General features: G+C 36.7%; 1 protein-coding gene across 19 annotated transcripts in view; it reads right to left on the bottom strand.

Moving 5' to 3' along the window:
* The window catches only part of MYT1L (myelin transcription factor 1 like), a 316,920-nt gene that overhangs the window by 76,061 nt on the left and 213,299 nt on the right, over positions 1-27,560 (bottom strand). For 11 of the 19 annotated variants that reach the window (XR_010997011.1, XM_068183536.1, XM_068183538.1 and 8 more), the window contains 2 exons: positions 6,780-7,757; positions 2,054-2,188 (listed from right to left, as the gene is read on the bottom strand). Coding sequence is in view for 18 of the 19 variants with exons in the window: in XM_068183536.1 (XP_068039637.1) it covers positions 2,054-2,188; positions 6,780-7,757 (1,113 nt within the window). In the remaining variant the exon portion in view is untranslated. The remainder of the gene's footprint in view (positions 1-2,053; positions 2,189-6,779; positions 7,758-27,560) is intronic. The other 8 variants (XM_068183542.1, XM_068183553.1, XM_068183545.1 and 5 more) reach the window with 3 other exon arrangements.

Below are 27,560 nucleotides of genomic sequence, written 5' to 3'. Positions count from 1 at the left end.
GCTCTCAAGTTATACTGGTAGAAGATTGAATTATTTGAAACACACCTCAGTACAACCCTGAACAGAATTTAACCCTAACTACAAGGCAGCCCGATTGAGCTAGGGGGGCCAGTTCTGCTTGCTTCCACATAGATACATCATTCATATCTACACAGCAAGCAGAATGGACCCTTTATTTTCCACTTGTGTTCTCTACAAATGTGGATATTTTTTTTCAAAATATTAAGAACCAAAATTAAATACTTAAAAATTGAGGGATGGCAGAAAAAAATGTAAAAAAGAAATAAGTGGTACAAGCTTAAGCAAGTAAACTGATTTACATCCGCATCCACTGCAAGCTGGATGGAAAACTTACTCCAAGGCTGCTCAGAGCAGTACCTCTCTAAATTATAAAGCTCATGCTATGAAGGGCCAAATTATCAAGAACTTTTTGGGAACACTGAAGAGTTTTTTATGACATGAGGCATATCTGAATCCATGTTTCGGAGCTGGATAGTAGTACATCACTCAATGGAAAAAGGCTATCCAGCCCTTGTGAAGTTCTCATTTTCTCACACAGGAAGTGGTCTGGAAGCCTGTATTTAGTTCTCACTCAAAAAAAAAAAAATCTAATAAAATCAGTAGATACGCTGACTGAGTTAAGAACTGAATAAAAGCTGTTCAGAGACTTGAAAATTAAATAATGTATAGTCATTAAAAGATAACCATCATCATCATCACCCCATTATCAGTGTGATAAAATGTGTATAGATGAAAAAGCTTCACTCTGAAATTCCTAATATTTAAAGCTGTTCTTGAAACATGCTTCACAAGGCCAACATCACAGGAAAAAAAGAGATGAGCTCACCTTTGTCATTTTAGTAGGTACAAGAGCATGCAAACAGTTTAAAGCTATATTCTTCTTTGATTTACAAAGTCTTCTAAAGAGCTTTTTATTTACCATTTGAAAAAATGATAGAACTTTGAGCATCTGAATAAATATTGGTGTTTCAGAAAATTACAGGGTCTTGGAAAGCAGAGAAATTACTTTATTTGTTCTACTGTATTCAGATACCAACCAAACTACAGCAAAGTTTCCTAAAGCACTTCCTCATTACTTTACTTCTGGAAGAAGCCACTGTACCAGGAAATAGGAGACTTGTTATGTCTGCCACTCTTGCAGTGCTAATCTACTTCTGTTTTCCTGTCCATCAGAATCTACTTTCTTTTGGAAACTGGGGACCATTTTAGTTTTGACTGTCTTTATAATATTTCCTTAAGGCTGTTGCAAATTCACTGAGGTTAAGTCTAGAAGTGCTGATGGACAGTGAGGATTTTAGGTCCATATGGAATGGAATCCATAACTCCATTTTAAAACTGAAAGAGAATTGCATCTTAGCTAGACAATTCCTGATGAAAGTCAGCACAGAGTAATTAGCTTTAATAGAACTATGCTGATTTCACCAGCCAAGGAGGTGACTTCCAGAAATGAAGCCCTCTGCCTTTAGGTGGGTGTCCATGAGCTCATGGGTGAACTTCCTACACACAGAATTTGCTGACATGGCATGTGACTGAAAGGGATTGTTTGCTCAAAATCCTGAGTTCTGTAGCTAAGTAAACAGCCAAATTATTATTTTTTATAATATGCACTAGTTTAATATAAATTATGTTTCAGACACAATGATAACAAAGGAAAGGGGTTGCAAGTTTCTCAGGAATAATTATTCCTGTACAAGACAATAAGGACAGTTGAAGTGACATTAGCACGCAGAAGCAAAAGCAGTGCACATCTTCTGGAAACCTTTTTCTCTGTTGACTAAATATGTCTATTAAAAAATAACCTAGGATTCTCAAAATCAAAGAATACAGCTTTAAAAGTTGTTCTTTTAGTGTAAAGTTAGTAAAGAATGGAAATGATGGAATAAAGGAAAAAGTATAACACAGAACAGTTGACTAACTTGAGACAAACCATACTGAAAAATGAAATTAATTTTTTAAATAAAAGTTTTAAAAAGCATGCTAGAAAAGTTTTTGTAGTTTTATCCCCAGTTTCCATGAAAGAATGTGAACTTACTTTCTGGAGGGACCCTATCTTTGTGTGGGCATCCTGACAAACTGCGGTGATGGGGGTAAAGCCCCGTTACATGGCCAGTTCCATCACACCCAGGGGTAGGACATTTGCTCTCTTTCTTTTCTGTTCTTGAGGGATCTATAATTTACAACAAATGTGTCAAGTGAATGAGTCTTTTCACATTTCTGTAAGAAGGTTCATTTAATCATGTCATTTACTCTTTGGGAAATGTTATTATGAAAACTGGAAAAAAAAAGAAACCCCTTCTACTTCTTATCACAGTTCCGTCACTTTTATCCTGTCATCTTCTTCTCAGACTGCAGGCTCCCATGATCACAGCAATATCCATTCACAGTGATTGGAAAATGAACTTTTTATAGCAAAGCTGTACCATTGTCAATCAATGTTCTGCTGGCAAGCATTAGCTCAAGGGTGAAAGGTCATTTGGAAACTGTTTAGTTGGAGTTTCCCTTCTTTACATTCTTATTTGCCTCATGTGTTAAGGTCTGCAAATGTCCTGTCATAGCAGTTCAATGTCCTGAGAGTAGCAAACCCGGCTCTTCAGCATAATGATTCCACAAAAATCCCTTTTCCAAGGCACTATGAGGAAATTACTCTTGTTTTCTTTAAATTCCTTACAAAGTGGTAAAATTACATAAATATTCCTTGATCTTCAATAAATTATGGTGGAGTAAACATTGTAATCAGAATTACTGAAAGTATCACTTGCACTGTAAATCTGGGCCATTCCCAACATGCATATGTAATATTTGAATATTAATATGCTTGAAAGGTTAATGACCTTTTAGAATGTTGTTGGATCTTCTGACTACAAATCAAAGAAATGTCAAACTAGACATTTTTTTCCACAAAATAAAGTTTTCTGCCAATGATGTAATGGAATACTGGTGACATTAATCCTGATTTAGAAATTTCTTAAACAACTTCATCTGCTTATTTCCTTTAACAGAACATCTGTAGAACATCTATTCTTCCAGACAAGCACATGATACAAATTCCATCTTATCATCTTGACCACAGTTGCCAGGTTTTGGACATTAATGCTGATTTTCATATCAGTATTAAAAGGATAAAATGCAGGATACTCAAACTGCTACAGTTTTGGTTCAAGATCACCAATATCTTTTTTAGTCCATCATTTCTTTCAATACCCAATCTGAACTATCCTCCTTTAATAATTTTATGTTGCTCTTGTAATTTCTCTGCTTCAGTATAAATACTGAAGATGCTTTCATCTCCGTAAAATAAGATTTTGCTACTTGTTTTCCAGTAAGCCTTTTTTACATTAAATTCCATCACAGCTTCAACAATCAGAACCCTCAGTACAACAGGGGGAAATTTCAGTACTTGGAGAACTTCACAGGCAACCCATTCTTTTCATCATGAATTAATACAATCCAGAGTTCACATTCTGTTTTGGACTTATCTTTCCCTGAATTCCTTCTGATAGGTTTTATATATACTTTTCAAGTTCTTCCAAAACAGCTTCATTTTACAGAAAATCTTTAGCTCTTTGTAATGACTCTCCGTGTCTTAAACTCATTCTTAAAATATAATATTATATTTAAACCTTGTATTTTGCAAATAGAACCCCTAATTATGATAGTTTTATGTTACTTAACTTGCATGTGGACTGTAGAGCACAGTTCTTTGTTCCATGCTCTTTAACAACAAATAAAAAACAAATATAAATCTATCTCCAATGTGCTATACAGTTATCACAACACTCCTGGAAAGACCATAATCTCATACATCAGGAAATTGAAGAAAGAGATCAAGAAGTTAAACCCAAGGCCACAGAAGGAGCAAATGTCAGAGGAGGGATTTGAATTCCTGCCAGATAGGCCTGTGCTGAGACCACTAGAACAGCAAGCCCACAGCTACATACATACACAACTCTAAGCAACTCATCAAGTCAAGTACTTTGGGATGTGTAAAAGTATTAGATAAGTGAATAGATAATGTAAATGAAATATAAATTATGTAAATATAACAGTATTCAAGGACTGCAAAAAATGTAGATGATTAATAGACCATAATGGCTTTTTAGAGACTTTTAACTAGAGGAACTTAAGCTACTCAACATTGTTAGAACTCCACCAAAGTCAGTGAAGGTATTGTAATTTAGAGCAGCTGAGGATCTAGACACTTGCATCCTACAGCGTCAAGCAAATCCTGCTCTGTATTCACATCTACATCAGATCCTTAAGAGCCTTTATGGTCTAATGACTCAGAAAAGATGCTGTATACTACTCTTAATGATTTCAAAACTTGCATAAAATTGCACTTGCACAATTTCCCATTGCTTTTAATGGAAGACATTTGAGTAAACTTTTCACAACTTTATACAAAACGCTGGATACTGTTCTGAAAATCCTCTTCTGATATTTGGGAGAAATATTGCAGTTTTACTGAACTCTTCAACCTTTTCTCACTCCTTGCCACAATGGAAGTATTTCTTGAGTGAAGGTTGTCAAAGGACTTTAAAAGGTTTCAAAATGCAAAAATTTCAGACGAAAACCTGTTTAGAAAGCTTAAAGTGGCAGGGTGAAAACGGTTAATTGTCTCTTAATGGTTGTTTCAGTGATCTTTGAAGCCAAGAGGCAGTTTTCACTGCAATGTTTCCAAGAAAGTTTCCACCTAACAATATCATACATCTCCATAAGTATGTCTTCCAGCAGTATTTGGAAGATCACATCTGACTCGAGAACAAATGATACAAGCAACTGTCTTACTTCAAGCTTCTTCTCTCAACAACTACCAGAATTTTTCCCACAGTTTTGTTGTTTTGGTTTGGTTTGGTTTTCTTGTTGTTGTGTTTTTTTGATTGTTTTTTTTTTTAATTTAGGTTTTTTTGGGGGTTTAGGTTTTTTGTTGTTGTTGTTGGTTTGGTTTGGTTTGTTTGTTTGTTTGTTTTTAATAAGGGAATATTTTTTTCTTTTTATAATAAGAAGTTGAAGAATGATCCACTCCACAAAGTTTCATGGTCCAAACTCCCACAGTATTTAGTCCCTGGTTGAGCCTTGGACCTATTACCAATTCAGCCTGCAGCCCCCAAGAAATAGGATGGTTCAAAGATGCTATAGAATTTTCTAAAATAGGGTATCCACACACTTCTCACGCTCAGAAATAATATAGGATTTTTGGAGACAGCAGGCCTATATGCAAAAATGTTTTCCCAGCCATATATAGACTGGAAAGGCTGGGCAATACCAGAATTTAAAAATTGTTCAAAAATTACTTTTTGTTTGCCATGTTTTCTGTGTTTTTAGAGTCATATACTCACGGGGAAATGCATCCATAATAGGTCATATATGAACAACATTTAGCACAACATCCACATGGCTATGCAGTAATACACTAACTAAATAAAGATGTCTTCCCCAAATGCCCGAAGTAACTACACCATACACTGGACTATATATTTGTGGTTAGAACAAACAAAACTTCACTAAAATACATTGCAGCAGTGCTTGACATCAGTAATTTACATGCTTTTCTAAAAGACTGATCATTACTTTTGTTTAAGGCTTGTGAAAAATGACCAAAACTTTCTTGGATCAAGATGCTGTCTGCCTACATGAATGTCACAGGCAGATAACTTTTTCAAAACAGGGATTTATAAAAAAAGAGAAAAATGCCCACCATCTCAATTGTAGAAAGCAAACCGAATATTTTTACAACAAATATAAGATAAACCTAGTCCCTGTTTAGCATCTCCCAAGAAATACCACGTCCTCAACTTCCACTAAAGTCAATGGGAATCAGGGGTGTTCAATGAATCTCAGGAAGTATTGAACACTTAATACAACATGGCCCTACATATACAGATGTAAACACGTTAAAGAGGGGTGTCAAAATAGAAACACACCATCACCATGATAATCCTGCAAATTAAAAGGCATTCTAAAGGTAACCTTTAGTCTGTTGGGATTTTTTTGTTGTTGTTGTTTGGTTTGGTTTTATTGGGTTTTTTTCTGTTTCTCTTGTATTAAATTATGGTCAAGGCAGCACCTTAACTGTTTCCACAATGGAATGAAACCAGTGAAGTGGAATGCACATAAGAAAGAAATTGCTATTGATCTCAGCCCAGGCCACACCATGCCTTGCATAGCAAATGGTTTCTATTACCTTACTATCTTAAAATAATTAATGCGAAGTCACTGTCCTTATCTTATGTTATCGGTCATTTTGATACTGTTCAATTTCTACCAGGCAATTCTACATTTTAGACAGAAGAGGCTTCATCAATAACTGTCATTTGATGATAATTTTATAAGTCATGATGCCACCTACCCAATCCAATCTGTAATATATGCACTTCATAGCTGATTGACTATCTGCTACATAACCTCCCCCTTCAATATAGTTTGCAACACAATTCTCTTTTTTAATTATTACTATAAAATATATTAAAACCTTGAGAAAAATCTTTGCCTCTTTCAACATGATCTCTTGTTTTGTTTCCCTGAGAAGTTGCTTTTTTAATTTAGCCAATGATATAATATACATGTTTCTAACACTGCAGAATGAGTTTTTTCATTTTATAATCATAGCATGATGCGATGTTACAATCATGTCATACTACAATTTTAATAAAGTTCCCATTATGTGGAATTAATAACTTCATTTCAGAAATCTATGCAAAAACTTAACATGTTAGCTCACACTTTCTCATGACATAACATACGGTATATAGAAATATTACCTTTACCATAATATGGCTTTTTGACATGGCCGTCACTTGGTTTAGGCTTCCTGTCATCTCCAGAAAGGTGTCTTGGAGACTGCTCCTCAAATGATCTCATATTATCCCTCCTTCCAGCTTCCACTGCCATTTTTTCTCTCATGGCTTTTGCTCTCTCTGTTTCCAAAGCAATTGCTTTCTCAAGCAGGGTTAAGTTACCTTTTGTCATATCAAACACTTCTTCAGACCTATCTGAAGTAATAGAGGTGGTATCATCGTCTCTTTCATGACAACCATCCTCCTTGGCACAGCTAGAAAAAGTCCTAGATCTGGGGCTCAACTGTTCTTCAAGCCTCATTAGGTTCATCATATCAGAGTAATTCCGGTCTGGTGTTCTTCCTTGGAAGTCATCTTCTTGCCTGACATGCTGACGAGTGTTCATGTTTTGCTGTTGATTTCTTTCCTGTGGGTTTGTCTCACTGAGTTTCCTAGCCAGATCAAAACACTGGTTCCTTAAGCACTCCAAACTGCTGAGACACACCTCTTCATCACTCTCCTCCACTATTTTTTCTGTTAGTCCATTGTTCACAGGCTTCCCTAGCATTACAAAGTTCATATTCCTATTGTCTTGCTGTGAAGTATTGTCTGCATAATTTCTGTCATTAATATTTTCTGAAAGCACTACACCATGTCCTTGTGCTAATAATTTAAGGGAGTCCACTGTTTCCCTAACAACATCACTGTCTAAATCTAAACTCAGCTCACTTTTTCGACCAATATTTTCATTTTTGTCACTATCATCTTCCAGACTATTAGATGTATTGCTGTTCATTTCTGATTCTGTCCTGGCTCTGTATGCTGCATCCTCTGCAATTTTGCCAAGATTTAACAATGACTTGGCCACCAGTTCATCGTAATTATCATACTCATCATTATTGTTATCGTCTTTTTCTGTGTCTTGCATTATTCGAGTATTGTGACAATTCATTTGATGGTCTTCTGCATAAAAAACAGAAACAAAGAAAGAAACAAAGAAAGAAAGAAAAAGGAAAAGAAAAGAAAAAAGTGGCTACAATTGGAACTGTTGTTGCAATCGCATGGACAGAAAACAAACTGCATGTCAAATATTGTTAATCATACAGCAATTTTAGAACACTATGGCTGACCCATTTGAACTGAATTCTCTATAGTCCATAGGCCTATTTTTGTTTATTTGCTATTCACATGAATTTCTTTCACAGAACCGATAAGAAAAAGGCAATCAAAATGCTAATTACTACTACTGCTAAATATTATGGCATAAATACTTATGTTTCTCCTTTCACTTCTATATTCACAGTTTTATGGGATTTATTAAAATCACATTATTCAGATGACATAATTGCCTATGTTTCCAACTTTTCTCACTCCTGTATTTCCTGTAAATATGGTAGATGGCAAAGGAGTGAGTAGTAGTGGATTTATTCTCTTACTGACGAATGCCATTCACCAAAAGAGAAAGAGTATACTCCAAGAAGGAAAAGTCATATTTTTAACACCATACACACCATTATCACTAGTTGACCAATAGCTATACAAAAATATTAAAATGGCATTTTACTTAGTAGATCCATCAGTAAAATCAAAATCTCTCAGTTCAAGTGTGGAGAAGTTAAGAATTTTAAAAGCGTTGTTATATGAAAGGAGGATAGAAGGAATTATATGCACAATATAATTTTAAGTAAATACGCTAGCCCAAATTTTATAGCCATATATGTATGATAGGGCTGTTATTTACTGTTCTGTGTACTGTAACAGAATGGTGCAGTTACCACATTTAACTCAGCTTTTTTTCTACTAACTGTTGAATAACATAGGGAGAGCTTAATAAGATGGAGCCAATAAGAGGCAGTGAGGAGGAGATTCACCTCACCTAACTTTAGACATGAGCAAGGCAGACACCTACACTTACATCTACATCCATGGTTCCATCCTTAGTCAGTAAGAGAAGCAGACACTTTATGGACACAGCCCACCTGATCTGGTTAAGATACCTTATTGACAATAAAACTGATAACCACTAGAAGTGACTGTTTCTCTTCATTGACAACAAAGGGACTTAGACATGATGCCCACTTTAAAGATACCCATATTCAGTCAGATGAATGTCATTCAGAAAGCATCTTCTGGTATCTCATGTACACTCAGTTATGTCACTATTAGACCCAGTCTCAAAACACACATTCATAATTATGGAGTAATGAACACTGCATAACTTGTATTTTGATAATTGGCTACCCAAGCTGTGTTTCAACATTTTCCAGCACTGGACAAGAAAGTTCCTAGATCTGTCATTACGGTGACATGCTAGGTCAGTTTTTCAGCTGGTGCAAACTGAAAGAAACCAGTAGAGCTAGGATAATTAACACCTGCTCAAGAGCTAATCCATCAACTTCTGATAGCATCTTTTCAACTTAGATGTATTTTCAACACTAGTACACCTAAACACATGGCAATTTCTGAAGTGTGGCTCATATTTTAGGTTAAACAAATCAAAATAGGAAATTTCAGGTAGTAGGTGGCTTGTGCACTAACATTTTGGTAATAGGAAATAGTGTTTGATAAAAATAGTTTTTATGTCAGTAGTCAAGATAATAAATCAAGAGTTGCTTGTAAATACAAAGCTAAACAGCACAATAATTAATGTTTCAGCCACAATATAGTATTTCTTCTACACAGTGGTTAGGGATCCTGGGATGATAGTAGGCTGTAGTTAAGCAGCAGAACTAGTTCATGACTAGGCTATGTCTAGAAAAAAATGCTCTAACAGTAAAATATTGTATCTTACATATTATCTGCTTAAATACAGAGGAAAGATAATTAATAAGGAAGATTGTATGGTATTTCTACATCACAAGGTATTCCAAGCCTGTAGTGGGTTATCTGTTTTGATCATAAAAGGTGGTTTTATTTTAGTTACTATGTTTTTTCCAAGATCATCATAATTCACATTTATGTTTAAGTGCCACAAAAATTAAGGGTATCAGAATATCAGATTTTCAGTGTATAAGTAAGGATTGCCACTTACACTTCCTCTTTGAAAAATGTCCATCTTGAATAACTGAATAGAAGAAAGCAACGAAGGATTAGTGGATAGCACAGATAGTCTGTGCTATTTGAAAAGCAAATACACTAATAATTTTCTGAAGTGAAATGTACAAACAAGTCTAAAATTAATTTAAACATTAAGGATAAAACCTGGTGCCAAGGAGATTGTTCCATAGAAATTGAGGCTTTTGTGGAGGTGCTTCTTGTAACTACACTGATAGACAATCAGATGCAGCAAAGGAACATCAAAGTAATTAAAGAGGCAATAAGCTATAGCTCCAAAATTGCCAGTGCCTTCAAGTTTAGGATGAGGTATCAACAAACACTGGTGAAATCAGTCCAAATCTAGCTGCAATGTGATATTGAAATATAAAGCAGAAAAAAAAAAGAAATTTCTCAAGTCATCCTGAGAACTGCTCAGGTATGCATTGACTATTATAGGCCAACTTTTGAAACGTGCCAAGTTTCAGGGATTGTTTCTAAAAAAGGGGGAGATGTGTTTGTAAATGATCACCAAGGGGAGAAATATGTTATACCTTGCCTCCACAAGTGAAAAGTCAAAATATGAATCATGTACCATATAACAGAAGACATCTAAATTCCTTTTGAGGAAGTAAGCTAGGTGAAAGCTGTAACTACAGTATTTTTTTTATTCTGCTTGTTTGGCTATATCCTTTTCAGGTCTCCCATCCATTCAGTCATAAAGTGAAGAAGGCAAAGGAATTGGAAGAGAAGAAGGTGTAAAGCACTAATCCCAGATGACAGAGGTGGGAAAGCAAAATATTTGAATAAGTTTAATTTCTCATATTTTAATTTTTCGCCTTTTTTGCATCTCCATTCTTTAAAAACTATTTTACCCATGTCTCTAATCTCCATGCAGCAGTTAATTTTAATGAGGAAGATATTTATGTATGCCATTTCCTCAGTAACAGTTGGATTCTAAGCTTGCTCTGGTGAGGCACCTGTATCATCTGTTTATCATAATGAAATTTTAAATACTGAATCAGTTTGTGTATTAGTTAAGGGTCTACTAGGAAGTACGGTTCACTAGCAGCTCCATGTAAACTATATGCCTTTTCTTTGATTCAGGTTTGTAAAGTTTAATCTTGCTTTCATTTCACATTTCTGTGATTCCTTAGATTTTATCTTTAACTCAATAAATACCTTTACAGTGTGCTGTTTAATGGCTGTCTGTTAAATGACTGCAAAACCTGGAGAGGTAAAATATTTACTCTACCCCTTGCATAAGTTTTGGAACCAGTGATACAAATTGAAGAGATTGAGTTTTTCTCAAAAAGACACAAGCTAGCTAGTTTAGGTGAAGAATGCACAAAGTTATAATATATCCTTTTTATGTTAACTTTAGGGTTGCACAGACAAAGAATACATAATGCGGTTTAAAAAGAATATCAGATTATTCTAGCCCTCTTCCATAAAATATCATGACAATTTAGATATTCTAGGTTGTATAATTTGGTCTTTTTAACTCCCAGCAGCTATAACAAATGGCAGGAAGAAATCATAGTGAAGTAGTGTAGAACAGCTATTAAGAGCTGGAAGCCTTTAGCCATTTTGACAGAAGTGCACTTGTATTGCGCTAAAATAAGTGAATAGTTTGATTTCTTATTGCACCTTTCATCCAAGGATCTCAAAGCACTTTACAAACATTATTTTTAAAAGCCTCACAACACCCCTGTGAGGTAGGTATTTTAACCCCATTTTACACATGGGAAATTGAGACACAGAGAACTTCAGTGACTCTTTCCATGTCATACCAGGAGTCATGGGAGAATAAGAATTACAGCCTCTACATCCTTGACTGTTTCCTCCTTTTGTTCCTATCACATCCAATTTTAAACAATATTTTTTCAGAAGAAATGGTTTGCCGGTTTCAGTGTAGGGAGTCATGCAAAATACCACCTTCCTTTTGAAAAGGAAAATACACAGCATTTAGATTGAGAGATTCTGCAGAGAGAGGCAATGATACTTCAGAAATAGCATCTACATTCCTACCAAAGGACAAAGACTTCAGAAACAAGACTTTCCAGATCTGTGGTCTGTGTATCAAATGACTCACTTTTCTTCCAAGCATGGGAAAACATGATGGCTAAGAAGCTAAACCTATATGTGGTCACACAGGCTTCCTGCCCAGATGGATGGTTTCATTATCCAGGAAGCATTTCCTGATTTAAAACACTTCACTGCTCTTGCCACTGCTACTTGTCAATTCCTAAGTGCTCAGCACATGACACTACTGCATCACTGTTCTTCTCCTTTGAAGCTGTAATGCAAAGTACACGCACACATCTCCACACTACAGTCTCTGATAGCTGGCCTATGAGAAACATTTAGCAAGACAATGTTGGCACAAATGAATTCCAAATCTTAGAAAGTTACAGCATAATATGGGGGGGGGGGTTGTTTGTAAATTGCCGTCTTGAGGAGAATCTTGTGAGTAAGGAAACTGAAGAGGTGGAAAACTCAGGGAGCTCTCAACTTCTCCACTCCACATGGAAGAAAGAAGAGGTATAGCTCTCCAAGGACCTAAGCAAGGTCTCCTAAAAGTCTAAACACTCCCACTGACATGGGATTTGGATTAGAGCCCAAGCATTTGAATATGCATATTTCAGGGATGCACTGAACTCTGAAGTTGACCATGTGCATGAAGAATCCTTTCTTCACCTTTGCAAAATTTCCTAATGCTTTTTTATGCTGGAAGTGTTATAGGTAAAGACCCAAGCACTTTGGTTGTTATAACAACTGCTTCCTTTATGGACCTTATATACTTAGTGGAAGTCAAAAGAAAAAGTTAACCGTTCACTTAGTTAATTGATTCTCTCTAGCTATTCCATTATATTCCATTTTTTATTTTTCCACTTCTCCCCCTCAGTCTGCTACAACTACTTATAATAGTTATAATACTGGGACTTATTGTTTAGACTCCCTTACAATTATAATATTCAATTAATAACCAATGCTCAAAGTAAAATAAATGGTGAGTAGAAGTCATTAAGCATGGCAAGAAATCCTGAGCTGAAGAATGTTACAGTAGGAGTCAGTATTATAAATTATTAGTGAGGACTACAGTGCATCAAGCCCATATAGATCTTTAAATATGCACAATTTGCCACCTTATGTATCTTTTAATTCCTTTTTTTTCTGTTATGTTTAGATCTTTTCATTTATTAGAGGTTCATTTATTATAGGTAATTTTTATCTGTTTTTGCTTGCTGAAAATTTAAGTACTACCTTCTTTTTTTCTTTTTTCTTTTTTACTTTTCCCTAAGGACCAAAAGTGATCCTCAGAGATCTGAATGTCTTTCCTTTTGTGGAGTGATTACTAACACGTAAAGACTAACACATAAAGATAATACTTTTTAATTCATCTTCTTGCCATTTAAACACATTTTTAAAAGAATATTAGTAAATTATTTTGGTATAAAACATTTTGAAGATTTAGTTTCCTGTACAAATCAGTGCATTCTTGTCTAAAGGCAGGTGTTTTACATAACCAATGCCCTGAAACACTTGTTTTTGTTTCACATTCGTATGACCTATTATTATGCCTCTGCTTGTGTCACAACTGCATGAATAGCAAGCATCCTGATCTACAAATGTTCACATTAAGTATTGGTAGAATATGGATGTTCTTACTTGGTTTATTCCTATTAATATAAAGACAGAGAGCACCAGGTAAAACAGAGCAACGTACTTTTAAAATTTTCTGTCGTTTGTTATTCATCCAAGTTTTCCCAATCCAAATCCCTATGAGCTACCTGGATCAGTAGAGTTTTGGAAAAGGATCTAAGGATATCTGACAGGTCTTCTGACAAGATCATGACTGAGGTAATTTTGCTTCAAGTGCCAGACTGCAAGAGCTTCTTAAAGGTTATCTAGGTTCTGACTCAAGCTAATATGTCTAAGATTTTGTCATTTCACCACAAGATACTGTTTGCCTTTCTTTTACCTTAAGAGATTGTTACATGCACTGGTGCCACGGAATCATGCAGTAGCTGAGGCTGGAAGGGAACTCGGGAGGCTATGGGTCCAACACCTACTCAAAAAAAGTGCCAGCTTAGAGCCATTATCGGGGCTTTGTTCTGTCAGTTCAGCTTTCAAGGTCTTCCAGGATAGAAATACCACAAAATCTCTGGGAAATCTATTCCAGTGTTTGACTTTTGTCATTGTGAGAAATTCATTCTTATTTCTAAATGGATTTATTTTTTGTTACAACTTGTGTCTTGTCTCTTATGCTACACACCAACATCTTCTGTCCACTCTCTGTACAAGTAGTTGAAGCCTAAGAGCTCCCTTTAGCTTTTTCTTCCTTGAGTGAACAAACATGTTTTTTTTCAGTGTTTCTGCATATCATGTGGTCCAGCTCTTTAATCATCTTGGTTGTTCATCACTGGACTCCAATATTTCAAGACCTTGTGCTGATGAGCCCAAAACTGGACCTATTACTCCACATACAAAAGAGTAAGTTCTGCATAAAATGTAATAATGATTTCTTTTCCTTTTGATTTCTGTTTCTCAAGTATTTTCATCCTGACAGCCAAACATCATTTCCAAAAGTCAAAAGGCAATTAATTTTCTGGGAATTTTCTTGTTTTCCTCCACCACAGCGACAGCAGAAAATAGTTTTTGGTTACCTACAGGCATACCTTCAAGTAGGAAAGGTCCCTAATTGGTATGAAGCCTGCTTGTTTGGTTTGCAGTATCTACAATATTTGGTATGAAGGCATATGTTTAGGTTTGAGAAGGAACTTGCTGAGGTTATCTGTGAACAGAAATGAATATGCTGAGTTTGCAAGGGCAGGACAATTTAGCCAGTCATTCCCGCCTGGTCCACACTTTGTGAATCAGGTTCAGGTAGCCCTTAATTGTTTTAACTTGACTTCTGTCTGGGCAGATAATGAGATGGCTTTAGCTGATGACTGGCATTCATTTCATCCTACTTTTTCTCCCCAGGAAGTCGATATGAGGGAGGCAAGATATTTTATCTCATAGCCTTACAATGATTCAATGGAGTTTGGCAGTTTCTTGCTTTCTTTCAGGGTTCCACAGCTCAGCAGGGCACCAGGCAATGATGAAGCCAAAGCTATTCCCCAGATACTGGGATACAGCAGGAAGACAGCAGGGGAGCAGAGGACCAGCTGCACTGATGGCAGAACACCCACTCTGAGAGCTCTTGGTAGGGAGCATCTCATGGGGCTATTCCTAAGACTGCTCCAGAAACAGTGACCTGTGCCTACATCCCTCTCCATAGTCATTGCTTTACAAAAGATGCAGCCTGAAGAACACATTTTCAGTTCATAAAGCAATATTTTCTTTCTCACTGAGACGAGAAGTTGGAATCCTTAGTGTAGGGATATATAATCTCTTTTTACTGTTTTTTTTTTTTTTTCAGATCAGATCTCTGGCCATATTGAACATGTCTCCGTATGACCTACACATCTAGATTCCATTTACAGCTAATGGACAAAAACAAGGATCCTGGGATGTGATTTTTTCATCCTAACCTAGGTATCTATAGTAGATTGGCTGAATTATCCCCCAGAAGTGACTATTTATCTTGATTCATTATCAATTAAACTGATGGGGTGAATCCTATCCTTATTGCTTTTACTCAAAATTTTCAAGTTGATCCTTGCTGAATTTCAATGGTATCTTCAGTATGACACAGTAGGAACTGCTGAGTGAAAGGAATGGGGAGCTACCCAAAAGGAACTACCTTTGGTTGTGGATAGACAAAGATATATCAGGAAAGGCTGGTGAGGATGGGATACTGCCAATGCTTTGGATGGGATATATGTTTATGACTGCATGATTTACATTAAGGTAAATGGTCTCCATTATAAGTTTAATTACTTTTGGTCTCCATTATAAGTTTAATTACTTTTTTATAGTTGTGTTTGATTTGCAAAAAAAGCATTTGTACTTTGATAAGCTGACCTGACTGGTCGAAGGGACAGAGGCACGTATCACTACCATTCCAGAGGATGAGAGAACTGCTGAATATGGTATCATTGAAATTTCTTCTTCGTGTCTCTCTTTTTATGCTCTCAATGAGTTCAATGCCAAGGAATCTGGAAGGACAAAGACATCTACACACACAAGTGCCAGACTTTACTTCATCTGAAATGTAAAGCTTTTAGTTAGGGTGTTAGTTCCTTTATTTTTATCCTTTCATCTAGCTTTTTAATCTACATTTGTCTCATTCCCTATGTTCTCATGACAGAGGAGGCTGAGTAATAATCCATAGTATAAGAAGAAAGTAAATACAAAGGATTCTTTACCTCTTTGTATTATTAATTATTAATATTCTATTATTAATATTCTCTTCTGTCCCTATTAATTAGGGACAGAACAGTAAATGGAGAAGTGGAATGTGATTATTCATGCTGCTATACTCTTAGGGAGGCTCTGGCATGATTTTGACTTCAATGATTTAGCAGTTTTCCACCAGTGTCCAGATGAAGTGAAGAGGTCCTGGTTAGGGACCATTCCCAAGGAGTTTGAATGTGGTGAACATATTTCTGAAGGTAAAAGATTAGCTGTATATGCACCCAAATCATGCAACAGTTGAACTCAGCATTAAATGAGTGGACTATGGTCTGTTTTATTCACTAGCATGGATATAGTCATTGATTGATGTGACTGAAGGGACAAAGGCAGGAAAACCCATAAGATGTGATCAATGGAAAACATATTTCAGAAGGAACGAGTAAGGCAAATGTAAACAATTTACCATGGGTTTGCATGGCAAGGTTTTGGTAGCAGGGTGGGCTACAACTTCCAGCAACTGCCCCCATGTTCAGGAGATCAAATGCCAGCCAGCTCCACAGTGGACCCACTGCTGGCAAAGGCTGAGCCCATTAATGATGGTAGGAACATCTCTGTGATAACATATTTAAGAAGGAAAAAGAGAAGTTAGAGGGCAGAAGTAACTGCAGACAGAGAAGAGTTGAGTGAGAATATGTGAGAGGAACAGGAGGGGCAGGAGGTGCTCCAGGCACCGGAGCTGAGATTCCCCTGAAGCCAGCGGTGCAGACCATGATGAGGCAGCTGTGCCCCTGCAGCCCATGGAGGTCCATGGTGGAGCAGAGATCCACCTGCAGCCTGTGGAGGAGCCCACATCTGAGTAAGTGGATGCCTGAAGGAGGCTGTGACCCTGTGGGAAGGCTGCACTGGAACAGACTCCTGTCAGGATCTGTGGCCCCATGGAGAGAGGAACCCATGCTGGAGCAAGTTTGCTGGCAGGACTCGTGACCCCATGGAGGGCTCACACTGGAGGAGTCTGGTCCTGAAGGGCTGCACCCTGTAGAAAGGGACCCATGCTGCAGCAGTGTGAAGAACTGAAGCCCATGGGAAAGACTTAAATTGAAATTCATGGAGGACTGTCTCCCATGGCAGGGACCCTACATTGGAAAAGGGGAAGGACTCCTTTCCCTGAGAAGGAAGCAGTAGGAGAACCATCAACCTGTGATGAACTGCCTGTAACCCTCATTCCCTTTCTCCCTGCACCACTGGAGGGAGCAGGTAGACCCTGGAAAAGAGGCTTTATTTTGCTTCTCATTATCCTACTCTGATTTTCATTGGTAAATTCAAATAATTTCCCCAAGTTGACTCTGTTCTGCCTTTGATGGGAACTGGTGAGTTATCTCTCCCTGACTTTATCTCAGCTCAGGAGGGAAATTATAAGAGTGGCTTTGGTGGACACCTGGCATCTAGCCAGGGTCAGCCCTGCCCAATCAAGCTACTGCTGTCAGACAAGCACACATATACAGTGGACCTCAAAAAAGAGAAAATGGTGACTCAATGGCGCTCAGTGAGCTGCAAAGAATGTTTAGTGCCTTCTGTATATTTGCCATCTATGTGTACAGATAGCCCATGTGACTAGAAGTCTGTAAGAATGAGAGCAGAGTACCAGACACCTGTTAAATGCAGGAAATGTACAGATATAGATCACCTTTTATGTCACTATGGCATCTGGAAAGATATTTCCAGTGAGGCTCTTCCAAGTACCTGTCCACCTAAAGACTTCACACTACTCCCATTTGAGAATTTGAGTGATTTCACACTGCTATTCAGATCTGCACTGGAATATCTGTCCTGATGATGAAAGCTTGTATCTCTTAAAAGGAAAGTATTTGCTAGACAAATGTAACAACCTACATATTTACATACATTTCTATACATTTCCAACTAAATATGTACCTACTAGCTATGATGGCAGTGGCTTTGTTGCCAGTCTCACAGTGCCTAAACTGAGTACGGCAGCACAGCCTCAGTGCATGGTCTCTGGGCTGAAAAGAACTATCTTCATAGAAACAACAAGCAACAAAAAAAAAAAAAACAAATCAAATAACCACAACAACCAGTTTTCCAAAAGACATGCATATAGGTACAGAGACGATCTTACACCATACAAAACTAAAACCTGAGTCTGAGTATGGATCCTTCAGCCTAGAAGCTATTTTGCTGGAGTTCTCTGGTGAAAGTAATGTATGTGAGATAAAGTCAATACCTTTACTTCTGCCTGAAATTATTTATGTTGGGTTTTTTTTCACTTTGACATATTGCTCCCTTACAATTGCCTTTTGTGTGACTATTTTTAGGTTCTAGTCCCGTTAACTTAACTTTCTGCGCACTAAAGTATCTGTGCCAATGGAATTAACCTACCCAACATAAACTTTTCCTCTCTGTTCCTTTGTATCTGGTGCTGTATTATGTTTTATGACTTAAAATGAATTTATTAAATGGAACTGCATCAAATCCATTCCTAAAACTCAGATAAACTGTGTACATTATTTCTACACTGCCTATCTTCTCAATGATGTGCAATTTGCAGATTTCAAGCAAAACACTTACTTACCAGAGGAGAGTAATTCTATCTTTAATAAATATAGTGCTATTAATTTTAGTTATGCATTTTTTAAACAGTTAGCAATTTCGGCTCAATGCTGATTGTATCTTATGCAGACATCACGTGTAGTTTAAAAATCCTTGTTTACAGTATTATAAAAAGTCTGAGAGAGTCCACACATATTGGATGGGGTTCTAAAAGGCTCTGAATGTGTCTAGCTCTGATTCTACTAATGACAATGATAAAGAATTCTATCATTAAGAAAAAAAGACACAGTAAGCCACTTCACATCATGAACTATAGGAAAGTGCTCACATATAGCTAGAGAGGAGAAAATATAACAGAAAAAACTGTGCTGCATTGTCTGTGGGTGTAGGTATTTTGTTTAGCCTTGATCTTCGATCTTAAAGCCTTTTTACTGTTAATTTAAAGATTCCACATAACACAGATACTTTACTGCAGCTTTCACATCTGTCATTTCCTGCTGTCCATGATGGAATCCTAACAGCATATTTCATTTGATCTCTGCAGTATTCCTATGCTGACCTCCAAAGTGTTTCTTTACATCTTTCTGCATTTTTCTTTCCTGCATAAGCCCTGTCATCCCTTTTATGTTTGGAACTTATTGTTTCCATTTCTGTGTCTGAAGACCCTCCAGCTGATGAATCAAATTTTTCTTAAAATCATACCATATCTTTAATGGGGATTTCAACATAAATCACTTAAAAAAATCTTACAAATAGCAGCAGTAGTTTCTAAAACACTTTCAGATTAGACTTCTCATGTGGCATGTTGTATAGAAAAGAACAGTCATATTTCTGTTTTTCTTGGTGATACAACTACATCTATACTCATCTGTGCCTTAAACCTGGGAGACATCTTAACACTGAATAATTGTTCAAAGTTCTACTTTGATGTGTACAGTTCCAGCCTCACAAAGTTCTCCACCTGTCTTTTCATATGTAAGTTTCCAGACAAACCTAATCCATTAGGTATGCTCTAATGCACACATGAAAGAATAAGGCTTCCCATGAAGTGTTGCTTTGATTGGCTTGCCTAATTTGTAGACAAGAAAAGAACGGCCTGTTTCCTTCTTCATTTCCCCTGCTCACCCCCACCTGCCCATCGCCCAGGTTAAACACATTGTTTAATGGGTCACTCACTAAAGGAACAGAAGAGTAAAAGCTCTCATGGTTTATATAGATTCCATACCATATTTCCCAAAAACATTTGCTAGTCACCACAATAAAAGCTAGACTGGATTCAAGCTCCATTAGGAAGCTGAAAACACAAGAGTGGAGTAAGACCCATACTTTTTTTTAATGCTATTTGGTCATGCAAAAATACAATGTGTTTATTGTAGATATTATACAAGGACACTTGCCTTGAAGAGAGAAATGCAGTGTCTCTTCCCTGTGCCCAGGACTAATTTTGTAGCCTAATATTAAGAAGTCAAGCCATAAGATGGTTACAGGGTCCTTGGAGCTAAGACAGACCTCAGCATGGCCTACTTCCTCAGGAGAATGACTCCCTTGGCCTATGGCAGCTCTTGAATGCTTTTTCTAGGGTGTGATAGAGCTCCATCAACATGTGTTAAGAGCATCCCCTATGCAAAGCAGTCACTGGTCTAGTCTCCAACCTCCTGTGTTAGGAAAGATGTACATGTGGCACTGAACTCCTGCATCACTTGTTACACTTAGCTCAGGCACCTGCACTACAGATAGGGGCAGAATTTTCATTCCGTTCTATTGTGAAACATTTATCTCACTCCACGATTGTAACAGGACCCTTGGCTCCTAATCCTAGGATTCCAGTTTCTATTAATCTAAAAGTTGTCCTTTTGGCCATATTTCCAGGGAACGACATTCATAGACTGTGCTCCCTAGATTAATAAACAAACACTACTATAAACTTTAGTATACTTTTTGTAAGTCCAACTTCAGCCTTATTCCTAACAATCATTCCTAATAATGATCTGCTATTCTTTATTTCCGCTATTATTTTTTAAAATATATTTTTCTCTTAATGATCTGAGGGCAAAGTTTTATTCAACACATTGCAATAGAAGAAGAAACAATTTTTAACTTTCCACTGGATGCCAGCCTTAAAGTTGAACAATGTTTTAATTATTGCAGATGACATAATGACAATATTCTGTAAATCTTCAGCCCAGTTTTTTACAGGGTGTCCAAGAAATCGCTTAGCAGATGTATCTTGTTTATACAGAACTTCTATAATAAGTGGAGGCAGTTGGTGAAACAATAGATGTGATACAATAGGAATCAGAAGAAAAGCAGTTGCACAGCTTGCCTTAACGTATATATGAATAGTAAGGAATCTCACCACATATGCTTTGTAACGACAGAACCCTAGTCTGACAAGGGCCTGAGCAGCTTTGCAAACACTCCTGTGTTAGGTGACTGGAAGTGCTCATGACACACAGACCTTGCCCTTGTTCTGTCAGTAATCCATGTCTGTGGAGCACAAGGAAGAAAATGTCTGATTGATTTGTCTGTTTTTGTAATTTTAAGTTCAGTTCTCCTCTGGCATTCCTTTAGTGTCACAGCAATACTACTACTTACCCTTCCTATTTAATAGTATAGCCTGCAAAATTAAGCTTTTGGGATGACAGAACTATCAGATTATGAGTTCACCTAATAAACCCCGACTAAGTCTTGAGTTGTCAATCCTGTTAACTTTCTCTGACAGAGCCACAACAAATTTTTGCTATAGCAATAATATTTACTGCAGACAGCTTATAATATATGACACACTCTCCATGTGGTTGGGTATGGATACTTGAAATGCTTCATGTTAGTGACAATTTTCAGTATTTTCTGCATGAAGCCTTGATGTAACCACATAGTTCTGAGGATTTCAACATTGATCAATCCCAGCCTCCTTTAGGTGGTTTCTTTCCTATCATTAGTTGTTTTGGTTTTATTTTGTATTCTGCTAAATGACTTGGCCTTCCTTGCTGTCCAGCTCAGTAAGTGTAGCTCCCAAAATCTACTCTCAAGGAAAAAAATTTGAATACATTAATTTACAGAAGGGCAGGTATTTCTTATGTCAGAAAAGACTATGTCATATGTGATAAAAGTGACAAAAGAAAAAAACTTAAATTGTTTTGAGAAATTTAAAATAAGGAAGAAATGCTTCCATAACACAAAAGTCTTCAAAATTACATATACATGTTCATTACACAGCAATGGTTTTGTTTCAAAAGAATTCTTTTTTAGGTTTATATATTTCAGTTAAAAAAATTCTGTGATTTGAGGCATTTTCTAGGACTGCAAATTTGTCTAGTGAGAATGGACATGGATCAGAAGAAATTATCAAGGCAGTCTGTAATTTTATTTCATTTTATTATCTCCTGGAGGAGCTCTAATAGGGCAAGATTAACTCCCACAGTTACCAAATAAAGTTCTCTGTTTTTCAGGGTGAAAAGCTACCATTTGTCTTCACTCTTTTAGGACAAACACTGTAAGTAAGCCCAGTGAGAATTGTGAATTGATAGGGTCATCAAAATTACTTGTAGAGCTGTACTCTAAACACAAGAGGAAAAACAGGAACCTCTAATACTGACCAAGCAAATGTTATTTTAAAGAATCATTACATCTGTAGGGTCCAGAAGGATTCACACAGAATCTGTGGTCACTGTGTAAGGTGCGGTACAATGGACACTTTGAAGTAGTACTGTGAAAGACAAAGGCATTCAAAGAGAGATCATGAAGAGCTCAGTTCTGTACAACCCCTGAATATGTTTCTAAAAGTGACATATTCCAGATGTGAGACCTTCTACAACAGTGTAAGGTCATTTACAAATATGGATGCAAAGACCTGCTATATGTAGCGTATTTAAGTTAATTATTGATTCTTTAAAGCACTACATCATACAACCAACTGGCTTCTTGGCACAATTGTGCCAAAACCAGGAGATCACTGGCAATGTACAGGTTACAGAGAGTCTAAGTGAGAACAGAGCTACAGCTCTAAGACTACAGCACTTTAATTTCTTCTCCAATCCATCTTATTCCAGAAAGAATTAATTTTACTCTAACATCTTGCCAGACAACAAACAAAATAGGGAAAAATCAAGGATCCACTCAGCATTTTTCTGCAGATGGAAGGATGCAATGGAAATGCAGAAAAGACAACCTTTTCTTGAGGACTGCAACTTGTGAGAATTCAAAGCAGTGTTGCTGAGACATGGTTCCTTTCCAATCCTACTGGTCTGGCAAGAATAGAGAAAGCTCTGGTCGCAGACAAGCCCTGAAACAATTTGACAGTACAAGGGCCCAACACCACATGTTCAGCTAACACTGAAGGAAGGGGTTAGTGTATTAAAAACACAAACAAACAGCCCCATGCCATGTGGAGCAGTTTCAGAATAAAGCAGCATTGAAATCAGATGTGGTGCTGAATGTGTTCCTTAATGTTTTTACTAAGGCCTTCAGTTCAGATCCTGAACACTTTAAGTATGCCAATGTCCTCCACAGAATTTCTGCTTACATCAACAAAAGTTCTGTATGACAGAGATCTATAATCTGTCTCATCAAAGGTGAATAATTTCTTTACACTGCAGAAAGCTATAATTGAATAATTTGATTTTGAAGGACCAGATATTTCACATTATCATTTTAATCCTTTTATTTGTAGGAAAGGAGTTAAAGATGTAAACCTCTACATGCGAATACTTAAGTACATTGCTAAAGGTAGAGAGTTAATATAATTCTAAGTTTTTAGACACAGCCCAGAAGGTTTACTGAGCTTCTGAGTTAAAAATTCAAATCGAAGGAAGTCTTCTAAAATAGTTCTTCAAATGGAGAAAAACTTAGGGATGACATGTGCAACATACCACCTCACATAAATGGAACTCTACTGACACAAAGCTATTCTTCATTTGTCTTGATGCAAACAACTCAGTATCAGACCAAATCTTAATTCAGAGAATTAAAAAATTATGTTTAGATAATGCTGTTTAATGAGTTTAAATAATATCGTCTATGTATAGTAAAGACCTTGAGCATGGAACACAGTTAAAAGCAGAATTTACTAACACTTGAGTCATAGTTAAGCAATCAACAAACCAACCAACTGAACAATCAACCAACCACAAACACATGACAAAAAGACCCAAACTTTTTCCACAAGAACTAGAAGTATCCAGAGGGTATTTACCAGCTAGCTGTTTCCCCATCCTACTCCAACAACCTTGGGGTTTCCAGGCCTGAACTACCAGTACCAAATGTTTTAACTGCATTATTTCCAACAAAAATTTCTAGTGAAAATGCTGAGTCTGAATCTCTCAGTATGAAATATAAACAGCTAAAAAGCAGAACATGCTGTAATCCATGCTTGCTTCTTCAATGGAAAAAGCAGGTATTACAGATTCACAGAATATTCTGAGTTGGAAGGGAACTCCAAGGACCATTAAGTACAGCTCTTAAGGAAATGGCCCATAAAGGGATCAAACACACAGCTTTGGTATTATTAGTATTATGCTCTAATCAACTGAGCTAATCTCAGTATCAATAAAAGTTTTTATCCTGAGCCTTGACTCAATGACTCCGGGATTGAGCATTTAACCAGACCAGACCAGTAACTAGACCAGAAAAGTAACTTTAACTTTTTATCCAGAGGAAAAGAATGCAATGGCCAGGATAATGTCTTCCAGCAGCAACTCTTTTTGCTTTCTTCAGGTGGTTATTATTCGGGTGTGAGACACCCTAAGCATGGGGTATCTTCTTTTATCAAGGTACAGTACAGCAGTAAAATTCATTAGCAAAGAGTTTAGATCTGCTTTGTCTTATGTAAACATCAGGTATTTTTTTAGTCTTCTTTGGCCCTGAAAAAGACAGTTTTTCCCATACTCATTGTCCTAGGCTGTGAAATTATGTTTTCTGGCCTCTTAATTTAAAGCTATAATTTACTTCTACTAGGTGTTTTGTCTGTGAGGTACACGTGAGTGTAGCTCTCTGCTCTGATTAAGACCGAACACCTACTGTGTTCACCAAATAGATGACCACTTTCCTTCTAGCAGTTTGAATAAATGAATATGATTAGTGGTCAGCAGGCTGACAGATGACCTTACTAATACAGATAGGTTGTCTTCATTTCATCACAATGTTTATGTTATCAGGAGTGTTTTCAGCAGCATGCACAGCTGGAAAGCTCTGTGGCAACACGTTTTCCTCAGCACATGGGCTTCTTTCAACTTTTAGATTGGTGTTTGCATCTCCTCTTGCTTAGAGGACACAAGTGCTTCAGATGCAATCTGCTAAGGGGATCAGGAAGATAGTGGAGGGCAATAACAATCTTAATAGACCTGATATGTGGATTTCATATTTTGAGGGTCTGTGTTGAGCTCATGCAAATAAAATACAAAAATATTATGATTTTTTAAACAATCCCACAATTTAAACACATACTATTGGATTCAATGATCTTAGAGGTCTCTTCCAACCTAAATAACTGTATTATTCTATGAAATATGAAAACAGGTAGAACACCTATCTCTATGTCCATGTGCAAGTTTTTCTTATTAGAAAAACCTGTACTGTGTCTCCTTTGAATACACACTGCTATTTGTGGTTTACAGCTATTTCTGAATTGTATTTCACTTGAAAAATTAGATGCAATACCACACATTAGTAAACTGGTTATGCCAATTACTTTGAGTTCAATAGAAAATGTAAGGGACTATCTAAAAGACTTCTAATTCACCTGTTAAGAAAGTGCAATAGTTTCTGTATCATCTGTATTCATCATCTGTGAAATGGATTTGAATGATGTATCCAATTTCCTTAGGTATAGAATCAACCTAACTCCTTCTGTTCTTGATTAGAAAATACCCAGAGTACAAGCATTTTGAATGTCTTTCTGTGAAATGGACTAAATGGCTCCTTGGAATATCTGTTCTGGGAGCTTCTCCAAGGGAGATTTTTTTAAAATAGAAAAACCTTGTGAAAAGGTCTTCAGGATCCAACTACCTGAAGCAAGCTCATCTCAGAAGAAAGTACTTTGGTTTGTATTGAAAATTGAACGCACACTTCAGTTTTTAATCCAAAGGCTCTCTGCAGTTGCCATCACAGAGAATGGGTGCTCCAGAAGAAGCCTTTACTCTCACTCCTTCCCATTTGTATTTCAATTTACAGGTTAGGTTATCACAGATAACACAGGTCATCTCTATCTTTCCTTTTTTTCCTGTGACAGAAGGGTAATCAGAAAGATTCATCTTTCCTTTAGCAGTTGTGTTGAACATAAGGGCTTCTCTAGTCTCTTCATAGATAGGTGGATAAATACCTGCTGTTCAAAGAGATTCATATTTAATGGAAATTTAGAGGATATGCTAGCTACTGATGAAGAGTTTACAACATGAATTTTGGTTCAAAGGATTGTGTACAGAAGTACAAGCACAGAATTTACGACTCATCAAAAAAGGTTTGGTTAGTTTTTTTCCTTTTAGTTTTAAATTGATATTTTGAGATTTATCAGACTGTTAGGATAGATCTATATTCTCCAAGATTTAGAGTAACAATGATAAGGCTACAAAGATGTGATTTTCAAAAAGGCTGTGATGGTTTCAGTGAATGCCCAAGTATTTCCAATAGGAATTGTTTATCTACATTATCTGTACACTATCTATATCTGCTGAGAATCCCATCATCCCGTCCAAAACTCCCATTCCTTTAAGCAAAAAAAGGAATGGGCAATGACACACCAGTGACATACCTGGCTTCCCAGAATTTACCCTTTTCTACTAGAAAACTGAATTTGACCTAAGAAATGGTAAAATACCTTACTCTTACCATCCTATCCTCTCCCTTACCCCTGCTCCCCATTTCTGCCTCTATAGTCCTATCCTATACTTGCTGATGGAATTCTTCTGTCACCAATACTTATGATTTTAACTATTTCATTCACCTAGATTATAGCTACTTCTGGAAATTTTCTGAACTGCTATCATCTACAGCACTAGTGACAGAAACTTTCATGAGAACTGTGTAGGCATCCTGGTGACCAGTGGATAATTCCGCATTTTGTTTCTAGGGACAGAAACACTATGGCACATTAGTACTTCCTGCTAAGGTGACTTATAAGGTGCTTTGCTACAATATTATAGTGAGCCTTGTAGTGAGCAGCAAGTGATTGAGACTACTAAATTCATAGCAGACAGATCTAATTTTTCATATAGTCAATACGTAAAGGCAAGAGTCATATTCAGGCCATGTAGTTTAAGAATACATAATTTTGCACCTTATTTTTCTGGAAAATCAGCAGTCCCAATTCTATCAATGCAAATTATGCTACAAGCAGGATAAAGTGAAACATCGGTACCCCTCTTGGAAACCACAGGAAAGAAGCTATTGTTAAAATACTATTTATTGATTAGCCTCTAGACCTCACCACAACCAAACTGTTATCACTCTTTACTCTTTGACATAGAAATAAGGAACTCCATATTATCTTACTAATTAATTGCTAGAAACTCTTCCTTACGAATCATCTCTTCTCTGACTGGACTGTTGCATACTGATTACTGTGTGGATACTCAAAAGGATCATGAAATACTTTTCAAATGAAATTGTATAATCACTTTTCTGATTTCAAGAAGAATTTTTCTTAATGACTTATTATTTAGATAGAACATATATTTATTTATTAATATACTTTTGTTTTATTACTGGAATAGCATGAGTTCCTAAAAAAAACTTGACCTATGTAAGTTCTAATTTCAAGTAATACACAGAACAGCTAACAGAGGTACCTTTGTAAAGTTTTTGCAGTTCTTAACCACAGCCTACTATATATGGAAGGAAAGCAGTCAAAAACCAATGTCAGCC

Source organism: Anomalospiza imberbis, chromosome 3 (assembly GCF_031753505.1).
Source record: "Anomalospiza imberbis isolate Cuckoo-Finch-1a 21T00152 chromosome 3, ASM3175350v1, whole genome shotgun sequence".
Lineage (NCBI taxonomy): Eukaryota > Metazoa > Chordata > Aves > Passeriformes > Viduidae > Anomalospiza > Anomalospiza imberbis.
Note: the sequence above shows the minus strand (reverse complement) of the source record. Positions and strands in the feature narration are given on the sequence as shown.